A 13,483-nucleotide genomic window follows, 5' to 3' on the forward strand; every position below is an offset into this window, starting at 1 on the left:
AAAAAATATTAATTTAATATTTTTTATTAACACAAAACATTTCTTAAAAATATATTTAAACACAAGTTAAAATGCAATGATATCAAACAGCCTCAAAACAATGACTAATATAGACAATAACATGAGTTTTATAATTTTGAGGGGTATAATTTAATTGGTTAGACTTTAAGTTTGCTAATTAAAAATTAACAATTCGAGTGACATAAACTTTAAAATTACTAAAAATTTACCTAATTGTAAACTTTAAAATTTTAAAAAATTAATTTAATTACGATGTAAAATATTCCAGATATCATAGTTAAATAATAATAATAATAATAATAATATCAACAACATTAACATGGGCCCCATCTTTCTTTATTTTTTGTATCTTTCCTAGGTAAACAATCAAAGTTGTAGTGTGACTGGGGATAGGATTTGAACAAGAAGACCCAGTGCGGGCGAGTAACGGCCTGATGTTGTACGTGAGAGAATAGCATTAGGAACATGTAATGATGATTTAATGCATGGCCCGCCGGCGAGAGTCATGCAATGCAAATCACGTAATGCACAAGTTCTGACAACACTCACGCGCTTTTGCTTTGCTCCTTTTTCCCTGTTCCCTTCGATTTCAAAGTTGAATTCAATTCAAAGTTCAAACGAGGAAGGAAGGGGAGGGGGTTTGGTTTCTTTTTCTGGTTTCTCTTTGTCCTTACTTGCTCTCACTTTATTAGAACGGGCAGAGTATTTCCCAGTATTTGGGCCAGGCTTTTCAGGTTTTTGATATTTAGTATTAATGTAGTGATTATTTTTTATTTAAAAATATATTAAAATAATATATTTTTTATTTTTAAAATATATTATTAATATCAGCACATATATAAAAACATATAAAAAAAATTATTATAAAAAATATGTATTAATACTTATAATGCTAACCCTGGTAATTAATTTGCAAAAAAAAATTAATGTTGTTGTGCTGATAAAAATAAAATAAAAAAATTGGGACTGAGCTATGCAGAGCGCACTCCTGAGTTAAATTTATACTATTCTATCAAGACTTATTTATAACTATTTATTTTTTTACTATATAAACTAAGAAAATTTCTATTTTTTTACACGAGATAAAAAAAGTTTGAGTTTTACAAAAAATATACCAATTAAAGATTTTTTTAAATTAATTTCTCATTCATTTACAATTTATTTTAATTGTATTAATATTCTGGACTAGTAATTTTTTTATTGGTGAGCAATTTCCAACAAATTTTTAATTTTAAAAATAAATCGAGGTTACTTGTTCTATTTTAAGCTTTAACTATGTTTAGCTAACAGATTCAAGATCCAAAAATTGAGCTTCACCCTCTCTCCTCTGGCTTTATAAATGCTATTCATTACCGGGCAATAGATGCATGCTCCCTCTGCCGGACTTTTCAATCTAAAAATAGAGGTAGCAATTTTATCTCAAGATTTTATATAACAAGTGAATGTTTGAAAATGTGGTTTAATTTAATTTGTATTTTTAAAAAAATTAATTTTTTTATTTAAAATTAATTTTTTTAATATTTTTAAATTGTTTTAATATATTAATATCAAAAATATTTTTTAAAAATAAAAAAATATCATCTTAATATATTTATAAACAAAAAAACAATTTGAATCGCGATTATTATAAAAAACCATAACTTTATTTCCCTTCCGCTGCTTTACAAGTACGTGGAGCACAAGCTCGAGATGTATGGCTTACATTTCTACAAATGTAATTTATGGGCAAATCTATTTAGAGACAGAACTCTTTCAAGATCATCATGGATTATTAATGCGTGCATTCCATTAATTATCACGGAAATATTCTCCCATGGCACAGCCAGAATATGGGGGCAGAAATTGCAGGCGTTTACGGAGAATCCAAAATGTTTTTCATTATACAACAACTTATGGAGTATATGTGAGGTTACAATACTGATATGGTACGAGGTAGTAAATGCAAGATTTACGACAATTATTAATTTGCCCAAAGTTTTTGGAGTACTCGAGGATTTGACAAGAAGCATCGCACATTCATCACAGCCACATGAGGTGGGGGCTAACACAATAAACAAGGGGTTCCCAGATGACTGCTTACGGGATGAATGAGAAGCTTTAACGTTACTGATTTGGAGGACTTGATTTATTTGGTGTTTGGAATTACGGTAGGTGTTGTTTTATAGTGTGTTTTTTATTTAAAAATATATTAAAATAATAATTTATTTTTAATATTAATATATTAAAACGATTCAAAAAAATAAAGTAAAATTTAATTTTAAATTAAAAAATTTAATTTTCACCGATCTTCATTTAAACCACAATCTCAAACTATACTCGTTAAAAATACTAGTCGGCTTTGATTGAGGTGGGAAATGAAGCACGCAGTTTTTGGGATCTTTGTTCGGGGATACTCAAAAGAATAGTCAAAGAGGGGGGCTTTCGAGATTATTTGGTATTTTAGTCTCAATGCGTTTTTTAAAAAGTTTTTTTTTTAGTTTTAAATTAATATTTTTAATATATTTTTATTATTTTGATTAGGGATGAACAAAAAAACTGAAAAATTAATTAAATCAAGAAAATAAAAAAATAATCAAAAAAACCGATTAAAATTTTGAAAAAACCAAACCTAAATCGAAAAAAAACTGGAAAAAAACCGAGTCAAACTGGAAAAAACCGAGCCAGACCAGCTTGAACTAGTTTTTGTAAAAAAACCAAACTAAAACTAGTCGGTTTGAACCAGTTTTGGTTTGGTTTTGGTTTTTTAAAAAATAAATTCAATTTGATTTTTTTTTATAAAAAACGAATCGAACAAAAAATAATCACCTCTATTTTTGATATCCTAATACAAAAATAAATAATATTATTTTAAAGTGTTTCAAAAAAAAATTAAAAAAAAAAAACATTATCATCCAATGAGGTGACCCAAGTGTTACAATTGAATCTTGCTTGAAATTCGTTATTAAAAATACTTCAACCCAATCAAAGTGTAATTGAGATAGTGACAACGAGATATTAGCATCAATGATGTGGTAGAGATCGACAGGCAGGGACATGATTTATTTTACATTAAAAAAAATATTCAATAAAATTATATTTTCTTACCCGAGCTATCTTAACAATACAATATCTTAATTTTATAGTTAAATTCTTTTTCATAAATAGTGATTTTGAAATTTAAACCCATAAAAGAACTGCACGTTTATGTATAACCTAATTAGACTCAATTATTTGTCCTGACTCATAAAGCCATCTTGGTTTTGCTTGTTGTCGTGTTCCAAACTCATTGCTCTCAGTACTCCAAGTTTAATTTTAGATATTCTGTAGTTATTTCTTGACATAAGAACCTCAGTACCATGATAGACCTGCAAAGGTAATTATAATAATGAAATTGTTTGTTTATGTGTTTTAAAAATATTTTTTAAAATAAATAAATTTTTATTATTTTTTGTTAATGTCAAAATTAATTTTTTAAAAATAAAAAATATTATTTTAATGTATTTTCGAACAAAAAATACTTTTAAAAAACAATCGTTACAACATTTTCAAATACCATCAATATAATCACAATCAATTAAGATAACTAGAAATGATTAATATGATTTTAAGATGAAAAACAGGTTGAAACACTAAAATCCAAAGAATTTTTGAAGTTGTGGTTAATTTAAAAGCAACTCCAATTACACCGCACCGCAATACTGAAGAAATAAAGCTATTATGATTTTGTTCAGAGTGTTTCAAACAATGGATGTTTGGGAATGTGATATTGGTTGTTTTTCAAAGTGTTTTTTTGTTTGGAAATGTATTAAAATATTTTTTTTTATTTTTAAAAAATTATTTTTGATATTAATAAATCAAAATGATATGAAAATATAAAAAAAATATTAATTTAAAACAAATCAAAAAATAAAATTTAAATTTTTTAAAAAGAGTTTCTAAAATACAAAAATAAATAAGTCCACTGTTATTGTCCCACATATGAGTTTAGTTTTAGATATTTCCCAGTAAGAATCTCAGTACAGTAATAAACTTATGAAAGCAGTCATGATAATGTAATCGCAATAATTAAGATAACCGGAGATGATGTTGAGATTAGCGGGCATTAATTAGTGATAGTATTAATTTCTTGCATGGCTCCACGATCAATGATGTTGGAAAAGCTCAGAATAGGAGGGCAAAAGATGTCAAACAAATTAAGACAACCATATAAGCTTAGGATATTAATCATGGCATTAATAAATACTAGTCCATTATAATGTAATTAATTATTATCCTTAAATCAAGCTACTGTATACTAATACTGAACTAATCTCGGCCACATCTAACAATGTTGTCTTTCTTGTTCTTCATTTTCCTAGGAGATAGCTAAAAAGCTTACAGTGCAATCAAGGACTAATGAGCGGTGACGGACTGCCACATGTATGTTTCTTGACAATTTCAACTTGGTATATATAAAATTAAGCATGGAAGATAAGCTCTGGAATATTGTTAGGGCAAGCTTACCACGTCATTTGAGAATTAATTGCAGTATTGTTTGTCTATATGCTGGAGACAAGACAGCTTAATTTCCACTTGATTTGCAAGAAAACAATTCTTTTTCCCTTTTGTCGTTGATGACGACGAGGTGGGAGATGGACAAGCAAGGAAGAAAAAGACGGGCATCAAGTTTGGATTAAATTTAAAATTCTATTGTTGCTCTGTAATGGCATTTCACATCAAACAAACCGAGTAACTATTGAATTACGGTATCTTTTAACTGAGTGTTTGGAAACGTACTTGTGTTTTTTAAAAATTAATTTTTTTTAAATGTTTTGGATTGTTTTGATGTATTAATTTTAAAAATAATTTTTTAAAAATAAAAAATATAATTTTTGATGTATTTCGGTATGAAAATCACTTAAAAACAACTACAACCACTCTCAACCAGACCCTTAAACATCCCATGAAATGAAAGTTTGATTTAATTTTTTTAATATTTTTTTGTTTGTTTTAATCCTTGATTTCCAACTATATATGAGCATAACAAAGAAAAAAAATAATATTATAAATATAAATGTAACTATGTAATAAGATGGATCTAATAAATAAAAAAAATTATATAACTTTATGCTTTTTTAGATTGCGGTAAGGTTGATTTTTAAAGTTTTTTTTTTAACTGGAATTCCAAATATTATTTTCATGTAATTAGTTTTTAAAATTTGTAAAATTAATTATGAAAATCCAAAATTATTCACAGATATTCAATTACTTGTAAATACCAAACTTGATAGCTACTCGGCTATTCCTCGTCTTTTATACTTCTTAATCCTCATTGAAATGAGTTTTTTCAATGTGAGGAGTGCTCCTCGTACATTGGCGTGGGCATAGGGAAAACCTACGTCCACACCATGTCAAGATGCAAAATCATAGCCTTGGGAACGAACAAAGAGGAAGGATTAACCTAAATATGTGGCTAGGCTAGGCTATGCTATGCTAGGCCAGGCCAGGCATGCATAGTTGCTTGCTTTTTCAAAGAGGATTGCAAGACAACGTAAGAAATTCCCAGCTAACATGATGTATTCATGACGTGGAAATTGATGATATATATAGGATTCTCTCAAGCCGGATTCAGTGGATCTTTGCAGTCTTTTCGAGGGGCCATGCATGCAATTAAAATCAAGAGACAGTGATGATGATTTTTAAAATATTTTATTTTTAAGAAACATGTTAAAATATTAAAAAAATTATATTTTTTAACGCGGTTTGTTAAATACTATCTAAGAGGATTCTTGAAAGTATAATTATGGTTATAATTGTTTTTCAAAATATTTTTTCACTCGTAAATATATCAAAATATTTTTTTATCTTTTTAAAAATTTATTTTCGATATCAGTACACCAAAATAATTTAAAAATACTAAAAATATAATTTGAGATAAAAAATTCAAATTTTAACAGAAAATAAGTTGAAACTCAATGTCAAACAATAAGTGTTTTTTTAGCGGTAGCTTTTGAGTTTGTGGATTGAAAAATAAACTTTAAGAAAGCTATAAATTTTATTCTGTTTCTATGTTTTAAAAGATGGTTTATAGTGAGATTCATGTACATTAGTGATGTGTATTGATTAAATTAAATATTTTTAAAATTATAATTAAGACAAAACAAGTGCACCTCATAAAAAAATATGAATTTCAAGAAGTGAGCCGCGTGATATATCTTTTAAACAAACATACTACTACTCTATACTCTATACTCCTGGAGAGAACCTGAGACTTTGATCATAATGAACCTGAATTATGAATTTTAAAAACATTAAGTTTCTAGGGTTGTTTTGAAAATTTCAGTACTATATTTTTAGTTGAATTGTATATAATATTAACCTATTAAAACTTAATATAACTTGAATGAAATTTTAATGATGCGATTGACTCAATTAAATCTATTCTAAACCTAATAAGATCAATACTAATATTGTTTTTTTTTTTTAAAAAATAAGACAATGTCATCTTCATAAAAATATATAATTTAGTAAATCACATATTTACTTAGTAATTCAATGATTCGGATTTTATGGAGTTAATTCTCGTATCAATTTTTACAATTATATTCACAGAAAAACACCAAAATATTTTTTTTAAAAGCAAAAAGAGCCCTTCATTTCTTTAAAATTCCCTTCGCGATCCCAGCATGCTCATGTCCCATTTTTATGAAGTGTCAATCTACATGAAACTGGTTGGACATTGGGGAAGAGAGCGCGTTCCTGACTTTCCTATCATCATTTTCGGCTCAAGGAGACCTCTTTATATATATATATATATATATATATATATATATATATATATATATATATATATATTTGAAACAAATAAAAAAATAATGATTGGAAAATACCAAAAAAAAATTATAAATCTTTAAGATTAATGTCTTTGATATATCATCATTTTTTTTAAATTATTTTTTATATCAACACATCAAAATGATCAGAAAATACAAAAAAAATTAATTTAAAACAAAGAAAAAAATAAAAAAAATTTAATTTTTTTTTAAATATTTTTGAAATATAAAAACAAACGGAGTATTAGTACGATATCAATAGGTTTAATCAGACGGCACAAAAGATTTGCTATGCATCCCACTTTTCAAATTTTAATCTTTAAGATTAATGTATTTGATATGAAAATATGTATTTAAAATTATTCAAAAGAAAATCCAATCTCCATTAGTATATAAATTGATTTGATTATAATGTTACGGTGGATCTCATATGGAACTGAAAAGAGATCCCAAAATGTCATTTTTAAGATTTCATATGGAATTTATGTATAAGATTAATGCCTTTTAAATATATGAAATCGATATTAAAATACATCTTTAAAATCATTTTAAAAAAAATAATCTTGATTTATATAGGTTCATCTAAAGTATGTTTTTATCTGCGTGGATTTCATATGACTTATCGGCCAAAATATTCTTTTTTGAATTTATAAAAGGGTGTTTAGTATAATTTCTGTTTCTGCTTTTAAGTGGTTTTTTAAAAGTATTTTTGGCTTGAAAAATCATTAAATTGATGTTTTATTTAGTACTTTTCTACATAGTTATCGGACTCGATTTGGGGATTGATCCAGCCAAGGAGCGGGGTCCTGGATTACACGGGTTGACCCCACTCGGGTCAACTCGAATAAACCCGGAAAAATAAAATAAAAAATATTTGAAGTTTTAATATTTCATATGAAAAAATTAAGAAATAATTCATGTGAATATAGACTATACATGTTATAAATAATGAAGTTTAAAAGATTATTTCAAAAAATTTTATATCTCACATTGAAAAAATACTATGTTAATATGTTATTCTTTTAAGTTAAAGTATTTAAACAAAAAATATTTTTTATTTCACATTGAAAAAACATAATTTTTTTGTGTGAATATAGAGTATATATACTAAAGGGCTTTAATTCCCACATTAAAAAAATAATTTTTTCTTGTGAACATAGAGTATATATACTAAAGGCTTCAAATTCCGCATTTAAAAAATAAAACATTCTTCTAGTATTTATACAGTAAACTTTGAAAAGGGTTAATAACCAACTATAAAATATATATAAAAAGAGGTCATAGCTAGGATAAAAAACACATTTGAAAAAAAACCCGGGTCGCTCAGGTCACAGGTCAACCGGGTTTCACTGGGTTTCACTGGGTTTTTGCTTATTTTGATTTTTTGCTTTACCTACAACGGTCCAATCTAAGCAAAATGAACTCAATTCGATTATTTTAAAAAGTATCATGCACCACAATTCCAAACACTCTTATTTATGAGGCTAAATTAATCTTCTTTTCCTAATCCGAGCAAAATAGACTCAATTCCAAGTCAAGCATTAATGTCATAAGATTCGAACATGAGCATTTATTGAAAACAATTTTATGAATGAATAACACCCTCATTAATAATCATCTTAACAACATTCCCATGACCATAACCCATGTAATCATAATCTTTAAGAAGAGAAACACTGAGAAAGTGTACGAGACAAAGGTGTTGAGGTAAAATACTCAACAATTAGAGGCATTTAATTAGTCAAAGTGCTAGGTATAATATGAAAGCAATAACATGATCCACCTTCATAAAAGGATGATTGAGTACATGAAGTGGATATATGATACTGAATTGCCAGCATAATCTTAGGTTTTTGACTATGAGATGTTAGCAAACAAGATGTTTGTGCTTCTACTCAAACAAGAATGATTGAAATCATTAGTAGAAAGAAGTCGGTAATTTCATGGCACCACATCTCACCATGCAACTTTTCTTTCATAAAGGTGCATCATATGGATGCTATTTTTCATTTATATATATATATTTACTAGCAGGGGTGTGATGGATCCTTCTGGGCCATCACTCATAGAGTGCATTATCTAAAACGTACAAGAGGATCCATTTGAAATTGTGAAATAGTACTCTTTCATGGGTGTTTCCTAGAGCCCCGGGTTATGAATTGCACATGTGAACTTGGATTATTTCAAAACGACATTATTTGAAATACTTTTTTTAAATTTAAAACTAACACACCTTTCAAAAAAGCTTGAAATTATGGCAATCCATTCACCATTCTTTTATGCTAAAGTGTTTTTAAGTTATTGAAGCTTAAATATTCATATTTAAAGTGCCAAAGTTGATCTTGTGTAAGAAAAAGAAAAACAAATTTATTCTTTTAAAAGTTTTTGAGCAAGAAAGATGAATATTATGTTTGAGGACATTGTAGTTACCATTATTAATCCTTTTTGTGGATGGTAAAACTTACATTTTATATGTTATATGGGAATTGCAAGCCCCCTCCGGTAGTTGTCCCATATTTAGAAAAATATTCCTTAATTCTAGGATATAAAACACCTTAGTGATGACCTACACAATTTCATTCATAAACATTAATATATTTTCTTTTTCTACCATAACCAGACTTGAATTGTCTCTTAATTTTACATAAGTGTTGAAACTTTCATCAAGCGTGGTGAAAAGCTCCATCTCACCTCACATATGGTTACTACAACCTAAATTAAGAAACTATAACCCCTTTTTACTAGCTTTCTTGGCATCCAAATATGCCATTAACGACATTTTCCCACTAGCTTCTATATGGTATAATTTTATCTATGTCTCCTTGTTTAGACATTCATATTGAAAATGTCCAAGTTCATGGAAATTGTAGCATTTAATGGTAGGCTTATCAGATCTTTATCTGCCTCTACCTTTAAATCCGCCACGACCTTGTCCTCCTCCTCTTGATTGATCTTCATAGGTAACCTCAAATGCCTTTTCTTCTATAACAAGGCTATTTAGGTGTTGTTCATGTACTAAAAAATTATTGTGTAGCAACACATCAATAGATAAGATGTCTAGATTATTAGACTTCTTAATAGAGCACACAACATAGTTGTATTTAGGAGTGAGTTTAAAATCTTTTCAACAACCATAATATCCTCCATCTTCTCACCATAAACTCTTATTTTGTTGACTATAGTAAGGATTCGAGCAAAATACTCATTCACAGATTTCTCAACCTTCATGTTAAACACTTCATATCCCTTTCAAAGAGCTTGTTATTGTGTACATTACACTCGTGTTGTTTCCTAGTGCTTCTGTTTTAGCTATACTCGTGTTGTTCCCTGATACTTCTGCTTCAAGGAGTCCTGAATGCTTCTTATTGTATCATTGTTCAGAATGGTCTTCATGATTCATCGATCAATGGCTTGAAAAAGATAATTCTTAGCCTTTAAATTTTTTAGTTTTACATCTTTAATTACTTTTTTTTATCCTTCAATGAGTTCTGGCCCTTTTTCTGCTATAAGGATCCCTTGTTTTTATCAAGTTCCAATATTATCATTTATTATACCTTATATCATACCTTTCTTTAAAAAATAGTTTTTTTAAAAATAAAAAAATTCATTTATTTTATAAACTCTGGATTATCTCTAAGAACTAAAAAAATATTTTCATTAATCATTCATGCCAAACTTTAATTTAAAAACATGAAAATTGCTTAATAAAATACGGTTCACACAAGGAAAAAAAATAATTTTAGGTCATTAAAGCTCACGTAAGTTTTTCCTTTATGACATACTGAAAATAAAATGGACCTATTTTCCCTATAAAAAAGAACAATTCCAATTCAATTTTCTCCCATCTAAAGGATGTTGAGCTGATTCGGCCCAAACCAATAACATACAAAACTCGACCTCTAACCCACGGACCTGTTTGCTAAACCTCAAGCTCGTTCGCTCTCCCTGTAAATTCTAAACCCTACTTGGACCAGAGAGAACCACCTGGAAAACAGTTTTGAAGCTACCATGGGAGCTGAAATTGAGGACAATGGAGCAATACAGATACCGCCAACCCGAGTTGGGCACATAAAGAAACGAGCTCTTAAGAACAAAGCTGTATCTGTCTCTTTCAAAGAGAAAGATCTCAGGTACTAAATACAATGTTTAATGTTTTTGTTGTTACTCTGCTTATGTCGTGATAATAATTTGAGATGAACTTGGTTTGTTGATTTGATTAGTGAAATGGGTTTTTTGGGTTTTTGATTTTGTTAAGGGATTATGTTACCGGGTTTCATAAGAGGAAGAAGAAGAGAAGGAAGGAAGCAATTAAACAACAAGAGGAGAAGTTAAGGCTCAAGCGAATCGCGTCGCGCAAACAGGTTTGTAAAAGTTTCCAATTGATTGCTCTTTGTTTTTTATGATAGTGAGTTGAATTGATGGCATGGTTAGACAAAATGAATGAATGGTCTTGTTTTGAAGGTGTTGGTATTGGTCATGTGACAAACTGCTTGTTGTTGTAGAGATAAAGGGTTGTTTTTGGTAAGATTGGGTTCTGATATGTGTTGCTAAATCATTCTTATGGCATACGGCCTAGTTCCTGAGTGCTCGTATGAGAGGTTGAGAACAAGCTGTTTCTTTAGTCTACAGTTTAGACATGGTTTTCTGTGAACGAGAATAAAAAATAATGATGCGATTGAAGGGTTCTCCATGATGTTTCTTCTTGCAAATTCAGTGAGTTTCTAACATGTCAGATAAGAAACCCTAGCCCGGTCACTGGTGACTTGCATTCATGGTCAAGCTGATATATAAACAATTTCTTCTTTGAAAATTTGCAATAGTCCAGAGAAGAAGCCGAATTTCTTTATTTGTATAGTGTATGGAGAGCACTTTGCTATTATTTTGACATGCTTTCAGTTCCACTATCACCACAGCTTACCAAACTATCGTTTCCCTATTGTTCATGAAGATTAAGGAGAAAATCTTCTGTTAGAGATTGGTTCAGTGCCTATGATATAGTGAGAACAAACAAAACTCTGACCCTCTTGCAATGTGAAAGAGGAGAAAATTTATCAATTTCTGGTAACCAACACCATTGAGGATGATATAATCCGATTTTGCTTTCTGTTCAATGGAGTAGTAAGTGTTGAAGGATTCTTCTGTTCCCTGCAGACCCTTGTATAAGCTGCCACCAGACTATAACAAAATGATTTGCCATCATTGTACTCATCAAATGCACCAAATCAGCACATCGTAAAAGCTCAATCCAAATGCCCCCCCCCCCCCCCCCCATCGCATTGCTACTGTCACCTTTCTGGGGACAGGGATGAGTGCATATGGGCTATGACCTGAGGGGTAGCTGGGAACTTCATTTCGTGAGTTTTTGTTGTCCTGACTTTGCCACCTCACTTCTATGTAGAGGAAACTGGAAAAAGAATTTGCTTCACATGGAGGAGCTCCACCAGCCACTAATGAAAGTGACGAGTATGAAGACAATCATGAACAAAGTGAGCCAATTGCATCAGTAAACGGTATTTTCATCAACTCCCAGCTTATGTTAAGAGATAAGCACGCTGCTTGGAAACATATTAATTTATCAAGCCTATTGATTAGCTGCATGCATCTCCAGATTTAATCTCCTTCTGGGGCTAACTTATCTGGCACCGGGGTTAATCTTGGTTTATAGAAATGGTCGGTAACCGTTCCAATGGATCAGCAATCACTCCCTTGATGTTGTTTTCAATTTTTGTAATTAGCTTGGTCCCCCGTGATCAATGCACACGGCCAATTCAAAGCAATGATAGCATGTGTATCATGTTAGTTGAGATTATTTCTAATCATATAGTATGTTAGAGTGCATGCACAGTAGGAACACCTTGTCACTTCACCATCTAAAATACTCCTATAACTAAAGAAATCATTATAATCATTTAAATTTTGGTTTGGGCTTTGTTTGCTGTAAAAGGGACAACAAAGTACGACAATGGGGACATGCAAGTCACTGTGACAACTAGTGAAATTTCACGTGAAGATAAAGATGGCTCAAGTGAAAAGACACAAGCAGAAGTGCCAAGGTTGGTCGAAGCTGATAAAACGCACAAGTTATCCGTGAGCAAAAAGAAATCATTCAAGAAAGTTTCAAAACGCAAATCACGGACAAAGCCACAAAAAAAAAGGGATAGAAAGAAGGGAAAGGCGAAGAACAAGCTGTAGTTTACAGTTGATCTTCTTGCCATACGAAGCATGGGGGGATCAAACTGTGTTTTCTGCTGTTGGAATACATAGTTTAACAAAGGCTAATTGCTGAGACATTTATGCCAGGCCATGTAGAAAATTGGTTCGTTTCAGCGTTTTATATTGTATTAAAGCAAATATAGTTGATGATATTTTCTCCACTAACAATGTACGGACTTTATCGACAATTCCTGATTGATGTTTTCACAGTTTTTGGGTGGCAGGTTCTATCAGGGAATCCTTCCTCTTTGCCCTCGGTTTTTACTCAAAAGTTTAATGGCCAACGATAACGATGGTACGGGCAGCACATCTGTTCTTGTGTAATTTCCTGTCGGTGGTTAAACTTGTGTCCGCACTTTTTTCTCTCTTAATTTTACCGTCGTACTTCGGGTTGGGATTGAGAAGGTTTGCCCTCTGGCGATATTAGTTGTGTGATTTGAGACATCTTGACTGCGAAG

At 30.1% G+C, this 13,483-nt stretch overlaps 1 protein-coding gene across 3 annotated transcripts; it reads left to right on the forward strand.

The window, feature by feature from the left end:
* The first annotated feature begins 10,673 nt into the window (after window positions 1-10,673).
* Window positions 10,674-13,349, forward strand: LOC133698806 (ribosomal RNA-processing protein 17-like). Of its 3 annotated transcripts, none has more exons than XR_009843198.1 (5): window positions 10,674-10,942; window positions 11,068-11,173; window positions 12,211-12,322; window positions 12,757-13,128; window positions 13,236-13,349. XR_009843198.1 is itself a non-coding variant. In XM_062121881.1 (4 exons), the coding sequence occupies exons 1-4, from the start codon at window positions 10,821-10,823 to the stop codon at window positions 13,002-13,004; spliced, it is 588 nt and encodes a 195-aa protein (XP_061977865.1). In that variant the 5' UTR covers window positions 10,674-10,820; the 3' UTR covers window positions 13,005-13,234. The 3 variants fall into 3 exon arrangements, 1 of the variants encoding a protein (XP_061977865.1); XR_009843199.1 differs by having other exon boundaries at window positions 13,250-13,349; XM_062121881.1 differs by lacking the exon at window positions 13,236-13,349 and having other exon boundaries at window positions 12,757-13,234.
* Window positions 13,350-13,483: the final 134 nt, after the last annotated feature.

The sequence above is a fragment of the Populus nigra genome, chromosome 7, assembly GCF_951802175.1.
Source record: "Populus nigra chromosome 7, ddPopNigr1.1, whole genome shotgun sequence".
Lineage (NCBI taxonomy): Eukaryota > Viridiplantae > Streptophyta > Magnoliopsida > Malpighiales > Salicaceae > Populus > Populus nigra.